Source organism: Grampus griseus (assembly GCF_964374135.1).
Source record: "Grampus griseus genome assembly, chromosome: 16".
Lineage (NCBI taxonomy): Eukaryota > Metazoa > Chordata > Mammalia > Artiodactyla > Delphinidae > Grampus > Grampus griseus.
This window is the reverse complement of record NC_139010.1, coordinates 61,825,406-61,849,668: the sequence shown is the minus strand read 5'-3', so window position 1 is coordinate 61,849,668 and position 24,263 is coordinate 61,825,406. Positions and strand designations below refer to the sequence as shown.

The 24,263-nt window shown below is 47.1% G+C and overlaps 2 protein-coding genes across 6 annotated transcripts in view; one reads left to right on the top strand and one right to left on the bottom strand.

Moving 5' to 3' along the window:
• Positions 1-11,034, top strand: part of COL17A1 (collagen type XVII alpha 1 chain) — a gene marked incomplete at both ends in the record, with an annotated part of 42,891 nt that extends 31,857 nt beyond the window's left edge. The window contains 24 exons of one of the 4 annotated variants that reach the window (XM_082673771.1): positions 48-83; positions 306-386; positions 1,495-1,530; positions 2,058-2,135; positions 3,017-3,070; positions 3,190-3,231; positions 3,394-3,447; positions 3,917-3,976; positions 4,291-4,317; positions 4,645-4,677; positions 4,758-4,832; positions 5,140-5,190; positions 5,662-5,787; positions 6,425-6,562; positions 6,892-6,960; positions 7,293-7,433; positions 7,906-7,995; positions 8,096-8,206; positions 8,690-8,836; positions 9,119-9,463; positions 9,942-10,079; positions 10,323-10,385; positions 10,541-10,621; positions 10,982-11,034. In XM_082673771.1, the coding sequence (XP_082529897.1) occupies positions 48-83; positions 306-386; positions 1,495-1,530; positions 2,058-2,135; positions 3,017-3,070; positions 3,190-3,231; positions 3,394-3,447; positions 3,917-3,976; positions 4,291-4,317; positions 4,645-4,677; positions 4,758-4,832; positions 5,140-5,190; positions 5,662-5,787; positions 6,425-6,562; positions 6,892-6,960; positions 7,293-7,433; positions 7,906-7,995; positions 8,096-8,206; positions 8,690-8,836; positions 9,119-9,463; positions 9,942-10,079; positions 10,323-10,385; positions 10,541-10,621; positions 10,982-11,034 (2,129 nt within the window). The remainder of the gene's footprint in view (positions 1-47; positions 84-305; positions 387-1,494; positions 1,531-2,057; positions 2,136-3,016; positions 3,071-3,189; positions 3,232-3,393; positions 3,448-3,916; positions 3,977-4,290; positions 4,318-4,644; positions 4,678-4,757; positions 4,833-5,139; positions 5,191-5,661; positions 5,788-6,424; positions 6,563-6,891; positions 6,961-7,292; positions 7,434-7,905; positions 7,996-8,095; positions 8,207-8,689; positions 8,837-9,118; positions 9,464-9,941; positions 10,080-10,322; positions 10,386-10,540; positions 10,622-10,981) is intronic. The other 3 variants (XM_082673772.1, XM_082673774.1, XM_082673773.1) reach the window with 3 other exon arrangements.
• A 1,886-nt stretch (positions 11,035-12,920) lies between these two features.
• Positions 12,921-24,263, bottom strand: part of SLK (STE20 like kinase) — a 56,770-nt gene continuing 45,427 nt past the window's right edge. For both annotated transcript variants that reach the window (XM_082672931.1, XM_082672932.1), the window contains 6 exons: positions 23,240-23,369; positions 22,518-22,642; positions 21,814-22,002; positions 21,134-21,259; positions 19,830-19,943; positions 12,921-16,602 (listed from right to left, as the gene is read on the bottom strand). In XM_082672931.1, the coding sequence (XP_082529057.1) occupies positions 16,456-16,602; positions 19,830-19,943; positions 21,134-21,259; positions 21,814-22,002; positions 22,518-22,642; positions 23,240-23,369 (831 nt within the window). In that variant the 3' untranslated portion in view covers positions 12,921-16,455. The remainder of the gene's footprint in view (positions 16,603-19,829; positions 19,944-21,133; positions 21,260-21,813; positions 22,003-22,517; positions 22,643-23,239; positions 23,370-24,263) is intronic.

The following is a 24,263-nucleotide window of genomic DNA, read 5'->3' as shown; positions in this document are numbered from 1 at the left end:
ACTAACTGATCCTGGGAATAACCACTCTCCTTTGCCTCCCCTCCCAGGTGAACCGGGAGCTCCAGGCAGGATCGTGACTTCAGGTAGGTAGACCCTGCACTGCGCCCTGGCTCTGCCTCAACACCCTGCAAGTCCGCGGGCTCCGCGCTTTGGGCAAGGCGCAGTGCTGAACGCTTCCAGTCAGAAGTGAGGAGGGTCGGGGGATTTCAGACGTAATACTGGCCCAACCTGGCCCACAGCCTGGCCTGGGTCCCCTCTGAGCGAGGAGAGTGGGGCTCAGCGTTCAACGTGCCTTCTGTTTTCAGAGGGATCATCGACTCTCACTGTCCCAGGTCCCCCGGGACCTCCTGGAGCCATGGGACCTCCAGGACCTCCAGGTGCCTCAGGTCAGTCTGTTTTCTTGCTTTGCCCCAGATCAGCATCAGGCCTTGCTTGCATCTGACTATAGCAGCATTCGCTCAAATCCTGAAACCCGGGCCGGAACCCGGGGAAGAGTAGGAAGGGGCTGAGAAAGCCCCTCCCAGACAGCCTGCTGAGCCCTGATCACTCCCCAGCACGTATCCTAAGCCCTGCATGGCATTGCTTCACTAGGTCCCCACAGTACCGTTGGAGGCTCGAGCAGGCAAATGACACGCCTAAGGTCACACGGATAAGAAATAGCAGAGTCAGGGTTCGGCCCAGGTCCTTCTGCCTCCAGAACCAGTATTGACTTGTCAGAGTCAGTCCTCAAATTGTTTCCTCTTGGAAAACAACTTGATAATATGCATCAAGAGCAACAAAAGTGCGAGGAATCTATTTGAAGCAAATAGCCCCAAATTGTCCAACAATAATGAGACGGCTACAAAAATATGAACTTAAAGTTGTTAGCAGATAACAGTGTTATTTAAAAGGGCAGGTGACACAACGTTGTAAATCAGCTATACTCCAATAAAAAATTTTTTAAAAAATAAAAGAGCAGAATACTAGATAATGTGTGCTCTGTAGTTGCAACTATATTTATATACGACAAAAAAATGCTGGAAGGAAATACAACAAAATGCCTGTAAGTTAAAGAATTGTGGGTGATACTTTTTTCTATTTATCCAAAATGGCTGTTTTTTTATATCTATTTTTTAATTATTTAAAATGTTTGTGTCTAATATGACCAATGCAAGTGTGGATCGGTCTTCCCTCCTGATAAACTCCAGGGAGACTGGGGACACTGGGGGTGTTTAGAAGTCCCTAACCATCGGAGGACAGTGTCAGAGAGGGCAGTCCTGCCCATCCCAGGGGCCCCAGTGCCTGGCAGAGGAATTCTCACTGGAATGGACCACAGGGCTGGTCTCAAATTGCTTATTGCTTTCAAATAAGCAAGATGACCTCTTTGGGCCACTGTTCCATGCCTTGTGAGGAAGGTACTTAATGTACCCAGGCACCTGTCTTTTCTTCAGTTCTTTCTAGAACTCTGCCCCTAGAGGTGTGATAAAACCTTTTCTTCCCCAACCCCATTTCCAGGTCCCATTGGCCCAGCTGGTCTCCCAGGACAGCAAGGTATGTCACACCCTGAAAGAACGCATGACTGTAGGCTGTGGAGAGCTTCCTTCCTGGGGTGGCCCTGCACCCCATCTTTAAGTGAGAGATGTGCATGTTGGGAAGGGAGGTGAGGGGCCACCGGGCTCTTCTCCAAGGCCCCGGCAAGGCCTCCGTAGCCAGAGGAGACACCTCGTCCCACCTTCTTCCATGTTTCTGAGAAGGTAGGGGTCCTCCCGAAAGGGAGATTGAGGCTCTTGGGTCAGGATCAAGCTCAGCTATCTTCACAGGCCTCAGGCCTCTGGTGACCAGATCCTGAGAATCGTGTCACTGTCCAGCAACTTATCCAAATATCAAAACACGGACTCCAGGTCCTCCTGGGGTGTGTCTCGCTCCCAGCCAACACTCTGGCCCCGCCCACAGTCAGCTCAGCCCCGCCCACAGTCAGCTCCGCTTGGCCCTGCCCCACCCCGAGCACCTGGGCGGCTCCAGAGAGAAAGCACTGACAGCTGCAGGCGGTGTCCCCCAACTCTGTGTCCTCCCCACAGGCCCGCGAGGGGAGCCAGGACTTCCTGGTGAATCGTTCATGGGCAGCAGCAGCTCCATCTCTGAGGTCCTCTCCGCCCGTGAGTGCCACCGTGTTCTCCGGGACAGGTGACACAGGGGTGGGAGTGGGAGAGGTGGCCATGCACTGGGGCCTGCGGCAGCTGCACCAGTGAGTCATCGTGAGCCCCAGTGTAAAGATGGCCAGGTCCTCTCGCTGAGAAGGAACAGCAGGGGTTTTATCAGCTGTGGAGGATGAGTCACAGGGGATGGCACAGCTGTCAGAGAGGCTCTCCGGATTCCAGGAGGCCTCTGAACCCAGCCCTGTGAGTGTGACTGGAGGAGTCCTGAATCCCCCACACCATGAACAACGACGAGGGTCCCTGGGTTCTCAACCATAGGCCCGGCCTAGGAGCGCTGACTCCTGGGTCCTCCGGTTCCCAGAGTCCTTTAAAGAACCCAGGCAGAGATGCCGCTGGGCCTCCCACCTGGGCACCTGGCCACCTGAACAGCAAAGACAACGCTAGCCCTGGTCTAACAGTCACCACGTGCCAGGCGCTCTGCCTTGTCGTCCCACCGAGTCTGCACAAGGCCCTTGTGATGTAGGTCTTGGGCCTCTGGTTTACAGTGGAGGAAGCTGAGGCTGAAAAGTCAAGAACTTGCCCACAAGCTGGCAGTGATGAGGCAGGATTTGAACTCAGGCTGTCTGACACCGAAGCCATGCTCTTAATCATCACTGCACACCCCCATCAGCCACCAGGGAGCTCGACTCAGCCCTGCCCTGCCTCTGAGCAAAAGGCATCTCTAGCAGAGGGGGTCTTGGAGGGTCCTGTGCCACGACCCATGACCCACGGCCTGGTGTGTGGGTGTGAGCACAAGCACCGAGGATCCTGGTGAGGGGTGAGGCTGGCGGAGAGCAGCCTCATGACAGCTTTTGCTCATTTCTGGTTTCTCCTTTCCACAGAGGGTCTTGATTTACGAGGTCCCCAAGGCCCACCTGGACCACCTGGGCCACCAGGTGAGCACCTCAGGGATCTTTGGAAGGTGGGGAATCTTGGGGGCAGGGGGCTCAAGGCACTTAGTGAGGAAGCCAAGATCCTGGGTTCAGCATTGCCTCTTCCTCACCCTCTTCTACAGGACCATCCATTCCAGGACCCCCAGGACCCCGAGGCCCAGCAGGTGAGAGCTAAGCAATGGGAGATGAGAGACGATGGGACCCAGAGCCCAGGCTTCTTCTGGGCCGGCTCTTAGGAAAGAGCTTCTCTGTCACTTCTGCTCCTGGGCAGAGTGTTCCTGGCCCACCTCTTGGCATTAATAGGTCTTGGGTGCTCTCTTACCTAGGGGAAGGCTTGCCAGGCCCACCAGGCCCACCAGGATCTCTCCTGACCAGCTCAGGTAATGCTGGGGAGTCAAGTCGCTCCTGTTCTCTACCTCAGCCCCAGCCCCAGCCCATGCCATGGTCATGGGCACACAGCCTTTCTGACCTACTCACCATGCTTTCTCCTTCTGACTTTCCACCGTGAGTGTGTTTGCATAAACTCCATGCTACCTGCTGTGTGGAGAGAAGGTAACTGATGCCAACCCAGCCACCCTGAGAATCCCTGGTTGCCCAGCCTGGGGGAGATCTGCCTTTGGGAAGCTTCTGGGCCAACTGGGGAGACCTAGTTCCTGTCCTCAGGGAGCCCAGCTCTGATAAAGTAGGTAGGACACATGCTCATGAAATGAGATAAATGCTGACAGTATAACATAGAAACATATGGAAATAACTTTAGAACATTCTTTAGCCCAGAACTTGTCTCTAGTAGAAAATTCATCCATCCATCCATCTATCGTCCACACTCAAAACTATTTCCTTCCTCTACAGAGACCTTCTTCTCTGGCCCTCCAGGCCCACCTGGCCCCCCAGGCCCCAAGGGAGAGCAAGGTGAGCACCGTGTCTTAGGGAGCGCAGGAGCCTGTGTGAACCCCAGCTGACCCCAGCTGACCCAGCTGGTGGCCGGGAGAGTTCTGATGAGGCTGGATGAGCGGGCCTTCACCCTCCTGCCCTATCCCATTAGGGGCTCAGCAGCCTGCAGCAGGGCGTGGGGCGGGGGGTCGGAAGCTCTGTCAAGAAGCCTTGTCCTTGTCCTGATGGGAGGAGAGGCACGAGGGGCCCTGGAGCCCCGACTCCTTCCCCATGGGCCCCTTGCAGTCACAGCATCTGGGTGGGACCTGTCTCATGACTGTCTTCTCCTCCAGGTGCCCCAGGCCCCCGAGGACACCAAGGTAAATAGAACTGGCATCAAACAAACCTGGGGTAGGGGTGGGAGTGGCAAAGGCTGACCTTCCAAGATCCCTGAGCTTCTTGAGTTTGGTCCAGATGAGGGTAGATCAGAGTGTGTCTCTGATGGTTGAGAACTTACATGTGTGCGTGCGTGCGTATGTGTGTGCGTGTGTCTGTCTGTGCGGCAGCTCTAGATACCACCCAAGGGCCGGTGCTGCCCCAGCCATTGAATCTTGGGGAGCCTCGGGAGGGAGGTGGTGCCTTGGGCTGGGGCACGGGGAGAAGGAGGCCGGCACAGCTGACTGTTCCCTCTCTGCTGTGTCCCTCAGGCGAGCGAGGCCTCCCAGGGTTCTCAGCCTCAGGTAAGTGCTGAGCCCCCTGCTGCCAGCTCTGCCGGAGCCTCTCCCCACCTGGCTGACTGCCCTGTGTTGTTGGCCTCCAGGCTCCAGTTCTCTCGGACTCAACCTACAAGGACCGCCAGGCCCACCCGGCCCTCAGGGACCCAAGGGTGACAGAGGTCAGTGAAGGTGGGGAGGAGTGGGAGCAAGGCTGGCTCCCAGAGCCCGAATAGAGGGCAGCGAGTACTTGCTGATGCTACAGACTTGGAAGGAAGAAGAGGCTGAAGAGAGGAGAGCCTGGAGGGAGAAAGGGACGGGGGTGGGGATACAGTCTGCCCAGGGAAGCTGTGACACCATTGCAGAAATGAGACTGAGAAACATGGGACAGTTGTTGAGCCACAGCTGACAGTGTGGTTGAACTTGAGGAACCAGGGGAGGCTTCCTGGAGGAGGTGATGCAAACAGAGCTGCTTGTTTTGGATTCCAGGTGATCCCGGAGTCCCAGGGGCTCCCGGCATTCCCAGTGGGCCCTCTCGAGGTAAGAACCAAAGGTGCCCAAGTTCTTCTCTCCTTCTTCAAGCGAGGCTGATCATGCCAGTGAGGATGTTAATTAACTAATTCATTCACTTATCCATGATTCAGTGTTGATGAGATACTTTCTCCACGTGCTGGGATCTCTGAACTGCCTTTAAGGAGGTTACAAGTTAGCGGGGGTGGGAGGGAAGGATGCCTGCACGATAAAGATGACTAGCAACGCCGATGATGAATGACGGCGAGCACAGAGCCTGGGAGCTAGGGGTTCAGGGGCGAGGGAGGCCATGTGGGCGGTGAGCAGGTTGCCGAAGAAAAGGGAGGGCTCGGCCTGGGAGAGCTCCTAGGAGCTCTTTGCCACTGTCTTAGTTCTCCTACTGAGAAAGAATCTCCCTCCTCAGACTGTAAAAGCATTGCCTGGGCTCCCTTGTTGGACCCCAGGGTGGAGAGACCAACTCAGAGGCTTTCTCTCCTGCAGGGGGATCGTCATCGAGCACCATGTTCACGCAGGGCCCACCAGGCCCACCAGGGCCCCCCGGGCCTCCAGGCTCCATCAGCAGCTCCGGCCTGGAGATTCAGCAGTACATCTCTGACTACATGCAGAGTGAGTGCCCGGTGCCTGAGTGGGGCAGTGTGTGTGTGTGTGTGTGTGTGTGTGTGTGTGTGTGTGTGTGTGTGTGTGTGTGTGTGTGTGTGTGTGTGTGTGTGTGTGTGTGTGTGTGTGTGTGTGTGTGTGTGTGTGTGTGTGTGTGTGTGTGTGTGTGTGTGTGTGTGTGTGTGTGTGTGTGTGTGTGTGTGTGTGTGTGTGTCCACGTATTGATACATAGACTTGTCCTCACCCCAGCAGAGGCTCGTACACCCACATGCTCATCCACATGCACGTGCGCGCGCGCACACACACACACACACACTTTCATACTGGTGTGCACTCCCCCAACCTCATCCATGTGCTGTGGAGGTGACGGTGTGATTTCCACACATGTGGGCACCAGAGCTTTGTCAAATGGGTGGCTGACTGGAGTCTTGTTACTCTACAGCCATGGAGATCCGCCTGGCCCAGCACAGAGCCTGCCTCAGTTTCTCCATCTATAGCAAGGGGAGCCTAGGCTCCCTGCTGGCCCTGCCTTGGCCCCTGTGTGGGATGGGTGGCTGCATTTCATCAAGTACTTCAGGTCACCTCTGTGGGGAGGACACACCCTCTTGGGGACAAGCCTGACTTTGCTTTATTTCTTTGTTGGCAGGTGACAGTATCAGGTCTTATCTGTCTGGAGTTCAGGGTCCCCCAGGCCCACCTGGTCCCCCCGGGCCTGTCACCACCATCACGGGTGAGACTTTCAACTATTCAGAGCTGGCCAGCCTCGTCGTGAGCTACTTACAGAGTAAGCCTCTCCCCAGCCCCTGTAATGACACCTTCCTCCCAGGGTCCACGGTTATTCCTGGAGTCTTGTCTCTTAATTTGCTGTTTGCTTTGCCCTTTTTCTGAATGTGATGTTCAATGCTGAATTCACGGTAATCAGGCCGCCGAATCTAGCTTCAAAAAAGGTTTGTTCAGATTAAGAAATATAGACATTATAAATAGCCTGCTAACACCCCCGTGCATTCATTGCCCCCAAACGGAAACAGCTGGTTGACCGGGTCTGTGATTCTGGAGTAATGAGTGCGTTGCTTCAGTACCAGCTAAGCGGGTAACCGGTTTCCTTCCCCACAGCTTCGGGGTACAGCATCAGCACGTCCTCCACCTCCATCTCCTCTGAAGACATCCTGGCTGTGCTCCAGCGTGAGTCGGCTGTGGTGGGCTAGAGGGTGGGGTGCCTTCCCTCTCTCCTGGCCGCACTTGTCAGGCACACTTGGCGGTCCCTTGGGACAAGGAGCCACTCCCTCCTCGCTCCCAGCAGCCACTCCCTCCTCCCTCCCAGCAGCCAGCTGGAAAGGGGGCATCAGCTCTCCCCTCTAAGGACAGACAACCGGGCAGGAGCCCCTTCAGCTCCCGGAAGCTTGTTGATGTCCCCCTGGGGGTCTGAGAACCCCCAGCTCACACATCACTCGGGCCAGTCTGTGGGGAGGTTAGGCTGGACGTGTGGTCCATACCGGCGCCTCCTCTCCTTTCAGGGGATGACGTGCGTCAATATCTACGGCAGTACCTGATGGGCCCTCGGGGTCCCCCAGGGCCACCAGGAGCCAGTGGAGGTTGGTCCCTCCAGTCTTTGGACTACGCAGAGCTGAGCAGCCGCGTCCTCAGCTACATGTCCAGTGAGTGTCCGCCTCCGTGGCGGGGCAGGCAGTGGGCGGGACACCCCGGAAATGGCCCCCTGGCCCTCTCCCGCCAGGCTGCACCCAACCCAGAGGGAGCGGGGGCGCTTCAGAGCTGTTCAAACCTGTGGCCCCAGAGCAGGTCACGGAGCTGGGCGAGGGAGGCCGGGATGAGTGTCCCGGGCACCGTCCTGCACACGACTCACATGCACACTTCTCTATGCACACACGCACACACCCAGCAGGAGGAGGGCTGTGGGCACTTCTGACCTGCACTCGTCCCCGGCCCTGGGGCCTCTCCTCCGTGGCGCCGTTACCCTCTGCCGGTCTCTTCCCGCTGCCCCTCTCGCCCCTATCCCAGCCTCCGTTTCTGTTCAGGCTGCTTCTGTCTGGCTTCCTCTCTGACATGGTGTTTCCATCTGCCCTTCCCTGTCTGATCTGCATCCATCGCAACTTGGGATTTGTTCCTCAGGCTCCGGAGTCAGCATTGGGCTTCCTGGCCCCCCAGGGCCCCCAGGCTTGCCGGGAACATCCTACGAGGAGCTCCTCTCCTTGCTCCAAGGTACGGCCGAGCAGGGCCATCTGACCGAGTGCTTCGGGGTGGACGGCAGAGCTCCTTGGCCCAGGCTGTGACCGATCCTTGCTCTTCCTTGGTGTCTCAGGGTCTGAATTCAGAGGCATTGTTGGGCCCCCAGGTCCCCCTGGGCCACCAGGGCTCCCAGGCAGCGCGTGGTCCAGCATCAGCATGGAGGACCTCTCATCCTACCTGCAGAGTAAGGAGTGAGGCAGGCGAGGGCTGCAGCCTGACCTTCAGGGCTCCCGCGGGTCTGAGCCAGGGCAGCCATGGAGGGCTCAGCCCAGGCACCAGTCCTCCTAGAGCGGGTACAGGGCCGGGCTCTGGGGCCCTGGAGGGGGACACACTTGACGTTGAGGTGCTTTCAGCCCTGGCAGGGGGAGAAGTGGGGGGACACCATGCGTCCAAGTCACGAGAGAACTCAGGGGCCAGCGGGTGACCAGGTGCCCAGCCGGCAGCCCCAACTCCCAGCGGCAGAAGGGCTGAGGGGAAGGGATATGATTTGGGTTGAATGAGGCCCGGGACTGGGGGTGGAGAGCAGCGGGGAGCAGTCACCCCAGGGGAGGACGGGACACGCGTGTGGGGGCCTCCCTCACCGCCTCCTTCCAGACGGGCCCAGGCTGGGAGTTCCGCGGTCCTGGCAGGGGATCCCTGATCTTTCTTTCTCTTGCCCCCTGCTCAGCTGCTGGCTTGTCATCCATCCCAGGCCCTCCTGGTCCCCCTGGCCCCCCAGGCCCTCGAGGGCCCCCGGGTGTCTCAGGAGCTCTGGTGACATACGCAGCTGAAAACAGCGACAACTTCCGGAGTGAGCTGATCAGCTACCTCACAAGTGCGTGTCCCTGACGTCACTCTCCCTCCTCCATCCCCTCCCAGACCAGGCTTCTCCCTGTGAGAGGGGCAGCCAGCGGGGCTTGAAGGGAACTGGAGGCCAAACACATAAGCCGCCCTGGTCGGTCGAGGAAGCCCGGCTTCCTCCCAGCCCACATGCTCCCGCTCGGTGCGAGTTCACATCCTGCTCAGGCGTGCTGAGGCCCTGGGAGAGACACCCCCAAGTCCCACTGCTCTGTCTCCCCCAGACCTGGCTCCCACTAATGCCGCTTCTTCCCCACAGGCCCTGACGTGCGCGGCTTCATCGTCGGCCCGCCGGGTCCTCCCGGGCCCCAGGGTCCCCCCGGGGACAGCCGCCTGGTGTCCACGGACAGCTCCTACAGCCGGGGCGGCAGCTCCTCTTCTCTCGGTCGGGCCTCTTCCCACAGCTCCTCCACGGGCATAGGAGGAGCCAGCGGAGGCTCCCTGGGCGAAGGGGGAGCCTTTGGCCTGGACACAGGCCGGGGCCGAGGCTATGGGGCAGCGGCAGAAGGCGGCATGTATGGTGGTGACGGTGGTTTCGGGGCCAGCTTTGCTGGAGGTCTGGATTACAACGAGCTGGCCGTTCGGGTGTCTGACAGCTTGCAGCGTAAGTGGGGACACGTAGGCTTCAGCACTGCGGGGTTACGGGAGCATGTGAGCATCTCCACATCCAGGAGGACAGCAGTTCTGGAATCAGACGGGCAGGGACTGAAGACAAGCTTAGTTCAAGGGGCCCAGTCGGGACTGGAACCTATGCTGCAGGGAACAGAGATGCTGGGGTCTTTGTCCTTTGTTTTCCCAGAAGAGTCTATATGACTATGAAGGTTTTCTGGTGGGGCTGAGGGCAGGCTGTTGACTAAGCCTTTCCCGGGCGGCTCACCAGCACAGCTATGCAGTAAAAGGCCTGTGAAACAAGCCCACGGAGGCGAGACGTGCCTGTCAACAGGGGAGACTAAGGAGGCTCTTCCCTCGCTGCCGCACAGAAGAGTTTGGGATGGGAGCCAGTCAGAGGGCACCGCGCTCCCACCGTGAGGAGGGTGCCAGGTGACCCCTGCTGCCTGTGCCCACCACTCTGGTTTTTACAGGTCAGGGCCTGCTCCAAGGGATGGCCTACACTGTGCGGGGCCCACCAGGCCGGCCTGGGCCCCAGGGGCCCCCTGGCATCAGCAAGGTCTTCTCTGCCTACAGCAACGTGACCGAGGACCTCATGGACTTCTTCAGAAGTAAGGGCACGCCCCGATTACTTTCCCAACACTTCACTTGCCGTGTAGTCTGTTCCACAGAAACCAGTCTCCCCAGAAACCTTGTTAACACTTGAGATGCTGAAAATCGGATAAATTCTGAACCGTTTTCTTCTTACAAGTCCAAACTCTACCACCACCTGCCTGTGTCAGTCTGAACGAATCACTTTACCTCCCAAGCCCCAGGACGAGCTCTCGTCTAAGGCCAGCTTTTCCCCCTTGCAGCGTATGGAGCCATCCCAGGACCCCCTGGGCAGAAGGGAGAGATGGGCATCCCTGGCCCCAAAGGTAAGTGGTGGCAGGAAACAGCCACCAGGATCCCGTGTTAACGACTGCCTCTTGTGGGAAGCAGCTCCCTTGCCAGCGCCGTGCTGGGAACATGTGCGGCTCCTTCAGGCCCTGCACTGTGCCTCGCTTAGCCGTGCCCCCTTCTGTCCTCCTAGGTGAGAGGGGCCCTGCTGGGGCACCAGGTCAGCCTGGGCCACCCGGCCCTCGAGGACACAAGGGAGAAAGAGGAGACAAAGGTAAGCCTCACTTGCCACAGTTCCTGGAGTGCTGGGAAGCAGGCCACGTGTTCCAGAGCAAGCCTGAAAATTTTAGGCAAATGCCAGCTACGAAAGGCAGGTACTGGCAACAGCATACTTTGTGTAACTATCAAATGAACAGCCAGGGAGAAAGGAAGAAGAATGTCAATGCAGGGAGGAAAAGGAGAACCAGGCTGGTAATGAAATAGGGTAATCAATTTCAATCAGTTGACAGTCTTACAGAAGAGTTCATCTTTCAAGCCGGTTTTGTAGTGGTCACAGTTACTGTAATTACCCAAGCGGAAGTCCCCACAGACCACAGGACATTTTCTAACTTCCCATTCATCTTCCAACTTCTAGGTGACCAAGTCTATGCTGGCCGGAGAAGGAGAAGCATCGCCGTCAAGCCATGAGCGACCCTTGGCGTAACAGCCGCCTGGACCAGTTCTCGCAGTGGCTTATGGCGCTTATGTCAAGACCTCTCCAGAGGGTAAAAGCTGGAATCTCACTGTCCTACTGAGGCAGCACAGCAACTAGAACCCTTATCTTAGTCTGGAGCAAAATATATGTATGTAGAATTCAGTCCAAGGTACACAGTCTGAAACAGCTTCACGGGGTAGACCCAACAGTGGCCGCATGCAGTGTGGGAGGATGAAGCTGGCCTCCCTGCTGTCCAGGCCTGAGCTCCTCGGCTTCTTTAACACTGAGCTCAAGCCCCAGCCTAGGAAAGCCAGGTACATAAAAGTTGTTTCAGGAGCCCTTGAGCTTCACCTTAAAAATGAGCCCAGGAAATGGAAGATGGGATGGGGGGGGGTGCCTTCCTGGGAGCCACGTGATGGGACTGTTCTGGTCAACACTGCAAGGCTGTGCTCTCACCTCCTCTCTCCTCTCTTCACTCTGCATTTTCTAGTCATAGACAAAACTCTCAGCTGAAAAAACTTAAGAAATCCACTTCCCGTGAGGTGGTGACAGGGTTTCTACTAGTATTTCTATGTATCACATTCCCACTTAGGAAGTTTGACTGCAGCTATGATCTGTCTCCATAGGTCCACGCTAGAGTTGATAGTATGTTACACTGAACTAGGTTGCAGCCAATAGGAAGAGAAAGGCAGGGGGCAAGGAGGAAAGAAGGGGAGGGGAGGGGAGGGAGAGCAGACTGCCTGACACCGGAAGCCGGCACCCCTGCTCTGCACTTAGGAAATGCATGGGGGACTGGGCGCAGTTGGTTTTATTGCACTTTTCAATGTCTACAAATATTCACGTGGTCTATTAGATGAGTCATTTCAATTGCAAAATTTCCAATTAAAGGGTTTTTTCTTTTTTAATATGCTTAATGTGATCCATCTAACCAAAAAAAAAAAAAAAAAGAAGGGAGGGGAGGAGGGAAGAAGGAAGGAAGAAAGGAAAGGAGGAAAACATTTTCGGTTAATTTTGACATTTTACTGTCTAATGAAAACTTATGTATAATGAATGAACGCATCGTGCCTTTCTCATATGTTAGTTTTACCTAAAGGCTGACTCAATTTGTTTTTGTAATAGTAGCTTTAGAAGCTCAAGTATTATATCCCCTTTAATGATTCTTACCTTGATTAACCAGACTTTTGAGTTTTGTCCTAGTTATGAGATCTGCCTATCCAAGCTATCCCAAAGTCTTCATAGAATCGTATGCCCAAGAGAAATACGGTAAAAGCCCAAACTCGCTAGCTTCTCTGGACAGAACCCAGATATGAGATATGTCCTCAGCTGGATGGCAGTGGATCTTAGCCTCTTTTGTTTCATTAAAAAAAAAAAAAGTCAAGCATGAGCTCCACAGTATGCAATGCTCCTGGATTAGAAAATGACATGCTGTGCCTCCCTCCATCCAAACTGACCACGTGCCAAATGGTCAGCCTAGTATGTCTACTGAATCTTGCGTGAATGATGAAAAGAGGTTGTTTTTAGCAGAAGTGACGTCACAGTTTGTGAAATGTTTGGTGAGAAAAATAATCCATTCCAAGGGGAAAAAAGGACATTAAAAAAAGGTATATATACATATGTCGATGGAAATATTTTAAGTACCACCCAAAGGCGGGGTTTGGGCAATGAAAGACCAGTTACCAGTCCCAAGTTACCAGTAAAAAGGACCCTCTTGTGTGTGATGACTACAGATGGTCTGGAATGCTAGTAAGTCTGAAGGGTCAGAAGATCTGGAGGACTGCGAGTTTTAAAATATAATTAGGATTTTAAAAAATGCTACAAAATGTTCTCACAGAGGACAATCTAGTTTCAAATAGTCCCAATAAAAGACTGCTTCCCAAAGTAGAGTAAGAAATAACTTTATTTTTCATTTGCCAACCCCATGATTGAAAAGACATGTTGCTCCCAAATAGACAAGAGGCATTTTCTGAAACAAAATTCTTTCTGAAAATTTAGCTTGTGAAGTTATTACACTGCAAATCAGAGAAGGATTACAAAAAGCTACAGCCAACATTTAAAACTGGTATCACATTCTACCCCAAGCTTGGTAACAGAAGTTTTAAAGCTGTATCAAAACCATGTCAGCCACAGGATAGCAACAGTAGTGGCATTAACTGTTGTGCCTTCAACTTAAGAAAAGCATTTAAAATATCCCATTTCCTATAAAAGATCATTTCCCAGGAAAGAACTGATTTATTCAACCAGAAGCCTATTAGAACTGGAACTACAGAGCTCGCCGCCTCCGCCTCACAGCTCTACATTTCCCTGTAATCAACAATATCTCTAGCTAATCATTTGACAGAATTTGGCTTCTCAGAAGAGTCTTTGTCATTTAAGCACAGTGTGGAATGGGGAAAAAAGTGTGTAGTTACAAGGGAACTAGGAGACTACAAAAGACAATCACTTCTGAAACTCACTGATGCTCAAGAAATCAGAGACCCTCCATCACAGTGGGTCTCATATGCCTGAGAGCTTTGTGCTTGAGGAAACACTACTTAGAGGTAGCTCTGGTTCTGGTTTATATTTAATTACAATTTGCTGTATCCTGTCACAGGAAAGTTTCAACATTTTCAGCAAGGTATAAGCACTCCAAATTTCCTCCTTACCCACCCTATAGCTTCCCCATAGAAAACGGTAAGAAAAAGCTTAACTCTGAGTCCACATAGTATGGCGGCTAATTCAGCAATTCACACCCGACCATGGATTGACAGGACTAGGAAAGGCAACCTGGTGCAACGAGCTCCACGAGCTAGACCTGCAGAAGCGTGGTGGCCTGGCGTGTCCACAGCACGCAGGGAGAGGAGGGGAGGCTGAGTAATTAGGGGGCACACATGGAGAACTTCTTCAATGCATTTCATAGCACATTCTGCCACAGCAACAAAACCACCAACTCAGGAATGCCTTTGACTGCACTCTTTGATTTCAAAGATGTCTGTGTCCCTCCCCAACCCCCCACCTACACTTCATGCAAGAGAGAAGGCTCACACTTCTGTACGTGAATACAGGGCCTACAGCAAGAAGTGGGCAGGGATGGGTACAAACAGCATGGTCTATACAACAAAATACCTTTTGAAAAGATTTATGTAACTTTAAGTATTAAAATGAAGGTTTTTACCTCTACATGAATATCATTCTGTAGTCCTGCTCCTACATGCACATGGTCTGGTCACTTTTGAAAGAGAACTCGAGCGTGAACAAGGAATCCAAAGGGCAGTTTTACGGGAGATGCAAGAGGTGCTAACAAACTTACCAGCGTGTCAATCGTTCTACTCTGAGTCTCTTTATTCAATACTCTGTCAACTTGAAAGGAAGAAAAAGAACCAAATATTCAGACCAAATTAATTATGTGCCATAAACTATTCAGCACACAGGATATCCTTTAAACGATACTGAAAAAATGTCCACTGCCTGAAGTATTAATTTTTAAAAAGCCAATAAACTGAAAATTTCAAAGGAGAAAGTGGTATGAGAACCTTCTTCCTCTCTCCCTCTTCAAATAAATCATTAAATACACTGGGTAACATTATACTGTCATTTCTATCATAACAATATAAACAATTTCCATCATCACCCTGAACATTACTTTATAAAGATATATATTTTAAAAGTCTTTCAAAACATTTTTCAACCCAGCATTTGAGAATAAAGCATTAAAAGAGTTTCGTATACAGTAACACATTCATGTGATAAGTGTATGAATTTACAACCATACATAATATATATATATGTATATATATTTATATAAAAAACAAACTTGGCCAGAAGTTAAGGCTACCTACAAAGTTGTCCAAGTAAATTATGCTTGTCAAAACAATTACAAAATTAAAATCACATGCATTTTTAAATCATCTAAACCACTGAAAAAATAAGGTTCAGCATTCAAAGTTTTCAAATTAACTGCAAGAAAGTGCTACAGATATTTACATTTTCTTAACATGAATCAGTGTTCCCACAAAGTTGCATTTGCATTTCTCACGAGCCTCAAATGTAATATAACTAAAAACGGAAATTTCTACAATTTGGTACCTGGCACTCATGACAGAACAGGCGCACATGGCAGGCAGCAAGCTTCGTCTACAAATGGACTGTCTCACACCCGAAATACGGTTTATAATACTGTTTCGAGCTGACACGTGCTTGAAATTCTAACCCTCAAAAGGGACTAGAGTGAACATTTCATTAATAATTACACGTATCAGCACCCTCACGATAAAGGTTCCAGGCTTTTCCCACTCAAATCAAAGTAAATAATTTAAACATGGAACAAAACAAAACCAAAATATAAATGACTTGATCTCAAAACAACGAAAAGTCATTTCTGATATTTGCCTAAATATTTTAAATTCTTAAAAACTATTCTGAACAAATGCCTCTTTTAAGATTAATTTCATAAAAATATATTCATAAATATAACTCAGAGCCTGCCAGCCTCCAACAGTTTTAAACAGAATTTGCTAAGATGGGAGAATTCATTTAACCAGCTCATGTATTATTTTAGGAAATAAGCTGAGATAGCTATATCTGTATTTTTTTTAATTTGGTGAGTTTTACATTTCCAATTTGGACATCTAAAAGCTACCGTTTATTTTTTTCATCTTTCCAACTTGGTACAACATATACTTTAGGATGAAAATTTCTATCAATTGGTAACAGGAGCAAGATTTAAAAAACAATAATGCTTAATGCTAAGGGTGTTTTGTCCCTGTTGAATCAAAAAAGGAAATGCAATTTTAGACTCAACTGAAATTTAGTGTTTTAGGCACTATTTTAATAAAACTAGCACCCTTAATTATTAGCTCATGTCTAAACAGGTAAGTATTTTAGACAAATTATTGAAATAATTTTTCTCTTTTAAAAGAGTTTGATGCTAACATTTAAAGGTAACAGATTTATTTACTGAATCAATATCATATTTTGAGCAACTCATAGTTTTTTCATGAGAGCTGATACACCAAAAAATTAATCCAACTCTCTACAGCAGTTTCAACTATAGATTTTAGGCATCATTGAGAAGTTAAGTCAGGAAAAAAGATATTTAGTAATACTTAAGTGACGTAACAGGGTTTTTTTAAATAACTTTAAACATTATCTCTCTACCAGTTTTTCAGGTAACAGTATCTAAACAACACAATTTTTAAGATTATATACAAAAATCACCTTAGGGAATTACTGCAAGATGCTACTTTGCCAGCATGGCCCAGCATCTGTCTTAGTGCCTTTCCCTTTATCTTTGCTAAACAAAACAAACAAAAAAACATCTGGAAGGTGAGGCAGGTGATTGTCTTCGTGAGCTCTCTGATACAGACTATGGCAGAAGATGAAGAGAACAGAATGACATACTTAAGAAGACAAACCCAACCACAGAATGCTTCCCATTGTTACGATCCAGTGGAATGCAAGCTAGGAATAGGATAGAATTTGGAAATCCGGCTCTGTGTTGATGGGTTAAGGCATTCAGACTCCCCGGTCATTTTAAAGAACACTTCCTGTTCCTGTAGTTTCCTAGCAAACTCCTCTTCCAGTGTCTTAAAAAGGAAGGGAAAAAGAAATTATGCACTGGTATTAAAAACAGAATTTACTCTGACAGCCCAGATAAAATTATTTGCCCCAAAGACTTTGTTATCCTAAGGGAGAAGAGACTGCTCAACAGCTAGGACCACAGGCTGTACAGCCAGCCCAGGGTTCAAGTCCTGGCTCAGCCACATGAATGGATAACTTGGGGGTAATTACTTAACTTCTCTATATTACAGAATCATTTCATGCTTCTGCTATGAAACAGCGATAATACCATCTACTTCGACTGGGTTGCTATGAGAGGATTAAATGTGGTAATAAAGTACTGAGCACACACTAGGTACTCAACAGACGGCACCTGTTATTAACTATTGATATTAACCGTCTCTTCCACATGGAACTTACCATTTTCTGTTTTTTTATTTTGATTACTGACGTGCATGTCTTTTCTTTCACATTGAACTATAAACTGTTTGAAGGTAAAACCTAAACCAGATTCATCTTTACAACCCCACAATATGGAACAAATATAGTAAGTGCTTGATAAATATCTGAGGTATCAATTACTTTGTGGACAAGTGACTCAGGAGAAGTACTGCTGTAAAAATACAAAGTACAGGAAAAGATGGAAGTATAGGAAGGTTTCTCAGAAGAGGAACACCATGAGCTTAGTTTCAAAGGAAAGATAAGAATTTGACAGACAGGATGGGGAAGACACGCCAGACAAAGTGAGCTGAAACAACGCACAGAGGCAGGAAACTGTGGAGTTGCTGTGAGTAGCGGTGACTATACCCAGCACTGGAACATGAACCGGGAACAAAGTGGCTGGTGGGAGACGAAGCTGGAAGGGCTGATATGGGCAAAGTGTGGCACTATGAAGGCTTCAAAGTCAAAGTGAGGCGTTTACATTCTACTCTGTTGGAACTGAAGGTTTATCAACACCACTATGACAGTAACAGAGATGCTCTTGAGGATAAACACTCTGGTGATGGCAGGCAAGTAGGAGGAAAGGGAACAAGAGACCAGAAGGACCATTAGGACATTACTGAACAATTTTAAGCCAATAGTAGGAAGACAGTAAAGGGAAAGAGAAATATTATGAAATAAGAGTCAAAATTATTTGTCATCTGATTGAACGTGGGGTGTGATGGAAATGAAAGGTAATTCAGGTTTCTAGCCTAGATGTCAGTTAAGAGAACAGAAATGTTAGCAAGAACACCTGATGGTGGGTAGGACTGGAGAGGGGGGGAAAGATGAGATGGAGATGAAAGAAAAAAGATTTTGAGTTTAGTTTTATCTCCACTGAGTTTACAATCTTTAGTCAACGTTCAACAACATTCAACAGGTATGTACTGATCATTTACAATGTGCAGGAATTGTTCCAGAAGCTGGGTATATATCAGTGAACAACGAGATAATGTCCCCGCTTTCAAGGAGCTTACATCCTGGTGGGAGAAGACACACAATAAAGAAATGTGTCTGGTGGTGATGAATATTATGAAGAAAAACAAAGAAAGGTTGAGGGGATAGAGAGTGTTCGAGGTAGGCATTGAAGCTATATTTTATATACAGTCATCAAAAAAAGAAACCTTTGATGAGATGACAATGGGACAGAATGAATGAAATGAGGAGGAATGGAACATCCATATGGAAAATGAGAGCTGAGAGCACGAACTGATAATAAAAACAATAAAATAATAACCATAACAACCATTCGCTGGATCCTGACCACATCTCAAGTACTGGGACAAGTACTGTACACGCATCACTTCCGTTAACTGTCTTAACAACCCCAATTAGGGAGGTAGTAACATCCTCATTTTACAAATGAGGAAAACTGGGCTCAGAAGTGTTAAGAGACAAAATTAATCAGTGTCAGCACTGAGATCTGAACCCAGACCTGTATGACTTTATAATTCATGTTCTATACAAGTTTTGGAATTGTCCTTAAACATGCAGCTGAAGCCATGACAATCTACAAGATCATCAAGATAAAGAGCAGAGGTAAGAGTGTAAAACTGGAAAATGTCTACATTTCCGGTGACTAGATGACAAAGAAAGAGCACAGAGAAAGAAAAGAGTATGTCACAAAAGTCAGGTGAGAAAAAAATTTTAAGAAGATTTTTAAGAAGAACAGGTAGATAATGCCACTGGTGACCACTGTCAACCAATTCAACTGGGGAGGAATTTGAGGCAAAAGCTAGACTGCAAAGGGTGAAAGGAGGAACTGGAGAAGGGACTTCTCACTTTCACCCCTCTGTGTACCCTTTGAATGCAGAAACACATGAATGAACTACCTATTCAAAAATGTAACAAAAAACAAAATTCAAGTTAAAAAGCCGCACTATTAGCACATGGTAGGTGCTAAATACATATTTCTTTGATTAACCCATTGGGTGAATGGAAGAAAGGAATCGTTGAAATGTATAGCAGGCAGGAAGCCCAAGAGAAAATAAAGGTTTAAGTTTGACAGTTGGCAAAGAGAGAGAATCATATAGTAATAGCAAAGACAGAGTTGAAATGGCTGACCAGTTGGACCAGGCTAGCAGGGAGTCAAGTGCAAACAAAGAAGATGGCTAGATGGCTGGCTGGCTGGCTGGCTGGCTGGCTGGCTGGCTGGCTGGCGCGGTGTAGGAAGCCATCTCTATTTTACTAAATTGTCAATTAACACAGCACACAAGGGCCGTGTAATCTGGCTCCAGTCGACCCATCCAGACAAAGCTGTCATCCCTTCCCTCTCTCCCTCCCTAATGCCTACACACAGGCACACACTCCCTCTAATGCTACAATGATAGGGAGCTACTTATGATTCCTGTACACATTAGTTTCACTCATTCTCTTTTCTGTGCTTAAATTGCCCCCATTCCACTCCAATCTGTCTGTCCTCCTAGCAAGCTCTTACTCATCTAACAAGCCTCACTTGGCTTACAAGGCATCTCCTCTCTGACCCTTCCTGACTTCTCTGAGCAGACTTATGCACTCCTCCTCCTTTGCTGGCACACTGTGCTCCTCTGCTCTGTATCTTGTGCTTATCTCCTTCAGACAAATGCTGCTACTGATCTGCAACGGCTTGTCAACTAGATTCTGAACCTTTCGGGGACAGGGACTTTGACTCTTCATCTCTGTGTCTCTTGTCCCTGACACTGCTCCTGACACATATTAGGTAAAGAGCCAATAGCTGGGAGGATGGAGGGATGGATGAATGCAAGTATATTTTAATTAAAGCTTTTAAAATTACCTTTTTCCTAGGTCTCAATTTCTCTCTCCATTCCTTTAATTCTTGGCTGTGTTCCTCATCTAACTCCTTTAGTTTCTGAGTCTCATGCTCAACCAAGAGGTGGCATTTTTCATTCTGCAAATAAAGTTTGGATTTAAAAAATTTCAGATCAAGTTAGCAATTTTTCACAAATACAATTATCTTCCAAAATAATAAAGTATTCATTAAACATAAAGCTATTACTGAGGTTGAAATTCTCCTCTAACAACCGAAGGCCAAGAATTATGAAAAGAGTCATAACTTCATTTTTGCAAGTTTAGAGGCTAGATCTGTTATCCATATGAAAAGAACTTGAATAGAAAGAAGTAGTTTGATCCTGATTTTCCTTCTAAGAAGGTTTACTCACAAAACTGACACTTCAGAGGGCAACTTGCAAGCATGTTATCCAATGGTACCAGAACATGGGGTTAGAAACTATTCCACTCTAGTAAATTAAGCAAATATGTAGCATATCCACAATGTATACACTACTCTGAAACTGTAAACATTTTAGAAATTATATTACATTACAATACATTATATTATGTTATATTATATTAGAGAGCTGCATACTCCAGGTAAGGTTCAAAAACAGTCCTCTCTAAAGTAATGTTTAAATTCCTTAGGAAAAGAATTCTCATATACTTATCACCTTTTTCAAAAACCTTGAAGAAAATGAACTATTTCTCCTTAAATAAAAAGAAATTTTAAATTCAGAATGATAAAAAAATGCCTACATCATTTTTAAAACTTTGTTCATCTTCTTTGCAAAATACACTAAAAATTCTCAATAGTACTTTTGAAAGATGTAACTTCTTTTTTTTTTTTTTTTTTTTTTTTTTTTACTGGTACGCGAGCCTCTCACTGTTGTGGCCTCTCCCGGTGCGGAGCACAGGCTCCGGACGCGCAGGCTCAGCGGCCATGGCTCACGGGCCCAGCCACTCCACGGCATGTGGGATCTTCCCGGACCGGGGCACGAACCCGCGTCCCCTGCATCGGCAGGCGGACTCTCAACCACTGCGCCACCAGGGAAGCCCGAAAGATGCAACTTCTTATATCATAAATTAGCTTCATGTTTATACTAATCACGGCTGTGTAAGTTCTAAACAAGTGCCTGCGATACTAAACTGATCTTCCTTTGGGTCTACAGAGGAAAGAAAACCTTTAAATCCCAGCATCTTCACAAGCAATGTGCGGCTTCCTCTGAGTAGCTATTATTTCCTCAAAACCAGCCACCTGTACTGTGCATCTAGTACCATCTTTGCATTCATGCTTCTGCAGCTAACCTGCAGCTGATGCAGTTCTCGGACATTGGCTTCACACTGCAACTGAAGATCCCGCATTTGATTTTCATGTTTTTGATGCTGAGCCATTCTCTCATTTTTCTGCCTCTTTTCTTCTTGAGAGGCAAACTATAAGTAAGAAAAACAAAAGATAAATATGGTTAACAAGTAATGTAATTTCTGTATCTTCCAAAGGTGTAATTAGGGAATGTAACAAAGCTTAAAGTACAGTAAACTAAAGCTTCAAGTAGTAATATGCTGGGGCTCAAAGCTGGAGTCTACGTCATGGCTTTGGCGGAGTGTAGGGAGGTGGAGAGAGACTTCTGATTAAAACCTTCTTCCTCCTACCTGCTTAGTGACCTCAGTTAATTTGCGTGTGGGATCTGTGACTGTAGAAGTATAGTGAGACCACACGTTTGACTGAAAAGCTGGCCAAGTCATCTTATTCCCAGAGCTGGTCTTAGGACCAGCCTAGCCCTGGATCTGGTGTGGGGCGTGGAAGAGAACAGCTCTCCGTGGCCAGCACCTGGGGGAGACTGAGTTGGTATATGCCATATGTGTACAGAGCCATGGTGAACATCAGCGAGCCCAAGGTAGCTCCAAATGTTTACAGCACAATTATGTGCTACTCCTAAAGGCCACTCAAAACTTTTAAACTTAAAGAGAGCAATTTTCTTATTTACTTGTTTAATTTTTTCACGATCCTGATCTGGTGTTGCTGTTGGGTTAATTCTCAAACTCTTCTTAAACATGGCCATGCGAGTCTTGGCTTCACTGCGCTGAATCTTAGGCAGTCTTGCTCTTTCTTGAGTCTGTCTGTTTTTCAACTCCTCAATAAGTCGTTGATTGTAACGCTGCATTTGTTCCGTTTCCTAAGAAAGTTTCAGAGTCCAGTGATGTAGATATAATACTCAGTACCCACATGTATGCTCAAACATGTCATTTTGCTGTTGCTTCCCCAAATTACTCTCTCCCTTGTTGCATACCAACCAGCAAAATACTAGGCAAAAAATAATTTATAAGAAAAATAAGCTATTAGTAATAAGAGATGCATATTGACTCTCGTATACTAAGTATAGGGAGTCCACATTTTTAAGATACCTGAACCATAAATGGAGCCAAAATAGCTAACTCTGAGAGACAAGATGAAGATTATAATGTATAAGAGGTCTTTAAGCATTGTAATTAGTTACCTTCCTTGGAATTTGTAGAAAAGAGTTTGCAATCGTGACCAACATACAACTAATTACTCCAAATTTCAAAGAAATTTTAGGATAAAAGAAAGGAAACCTGAACTTTATTCTGTAAAAAATATAAGTTTCAAAAATAAATAGCTCTGCACACTTTAAAATGAACAAAAAAGTGAACAAATTTTCCTTTCATTAACCTTCTCATGGCGCTTAAGTAGCTGATGTCTTTGCATAAAATACTGATCTTTAAGTTGCTGTTTGAGCAGCTGGTGTTTTTCTTGTAAGTGTCGTTCTTCAAGCTCCCAAATTGCAGCTTCTCTAGCTAGAAGAAGAAAGCAATTTCAAAATGTAACTTTGCTCTTTTTACTAATGTACTTTGGTCTTCATTTTAATATTTACATACAAGTGTTCTAATACACTAATTAATACACACGGACATTCTGAGCTATAAATGCAATATTACCAACATAAAGATAATATCCATTACCACTTTCCGTTCTGCTCTGATGTCCTGTAAACAGAGAATGCCCTACCCACAACACCAAAATTCCATTTAATCATCTTAATGAGAAAGAAAAAAACTATAAGGTATTTGTTAGGGGAAATAAGTGCTTAAAATTCCATTCTATCATGTAGCCAATTTAAGTATACCAACACTGTAAGGCATAATGAGTACATAAAATTATTCAGGTATATTTCTACCATCATCTGGACAAAAAAGATGTTTTAAGGATTATATGTTTATGTTCACTTCTATTGCAGTATTTCTTAATTTTATAAAGTATTTTCCTCTTATTTAAGTTGCTTCATCTTTCCCTCTACCACTCTAGCAAAAGAAAACATTCAAATAATTTCCAAGGTATATCTCTGCAATGTTTTGAGATATATATATATACATATGCTGCATAATTTCATATACCTCTCATGAGCTGTTGTTTGTTATTCAGGCACTCTCTTTCAATATTGGCTAACTCTGCCTTCTGCTGTTGGATGATCTTTTTCAGAGAGCCATCTAATTCTTGTTGTTGCTTCTGAACAAACTCTTGTTCCTATTAGACATAGTTAACCATCAGTTAATAAGTATCTACTGAGCAAAACATCCATTTATCTATACCTCTGTATATATTAGTGATTAACAAGATTTCTGAACCAAGTTTCTAAAGTCAACTAGATTTAAAAATCACCAAAATTATATAGTATAGACATAACATAAATGTATTAGTCACCCAATTCAAGCCCAGAAAGGAAGTACTAGAATACATAATATTCTAAACTATTAAGAATAACACATACAAAAGAAGTCCATAACCCACTCATAATTAAAATGCCCTACATCTTTGGGAAAAAAAATAAATTTACAGTTTCTAAAACTGACTATTCATTTCACTAGAGTGTGGACAAAACAAGAATAAACAAGAAATGTCTTTCAGGAAGAGAGGCAATAAAGAGCAAACAAGAAAAACATATCGGGATTTTAAACTCTCTATTTTTCTATTAATAAAGACGAAGCCATACCATGGCTACACTAACAGAGAAAGACAGATTCTGTATCTTTAGCCTGTGCCTAAAAAGAACAATACTTTAAGGATTTAATGAGAAATAATGCATTGCTAGAGAAATGTGAACTAGAAATAGGAAAATGAGTTAACATTTTATGACTCTACAAACAAAATTCCTTATAATCAGAGAATTCTACCAACATGTAAGGGATTCACTCATTCATTCAACAGTATTTACTGACTACATACTATTTTTGCCCAAATGCCAAACTTATACTTTCAAAAAAAATCCTTCAATTACTGTGTAAGGAAAGGGAAGGTTGAAGTGACTTATGGTCATTATGCTAGATTATACATTTGCAGAAGGAAAGGAAGCATACTCAAATTGAAGAAATGCAAATTTTGCCAGTAAACATTTGGCTCTCCATCCCCCTCTTGGCTGTT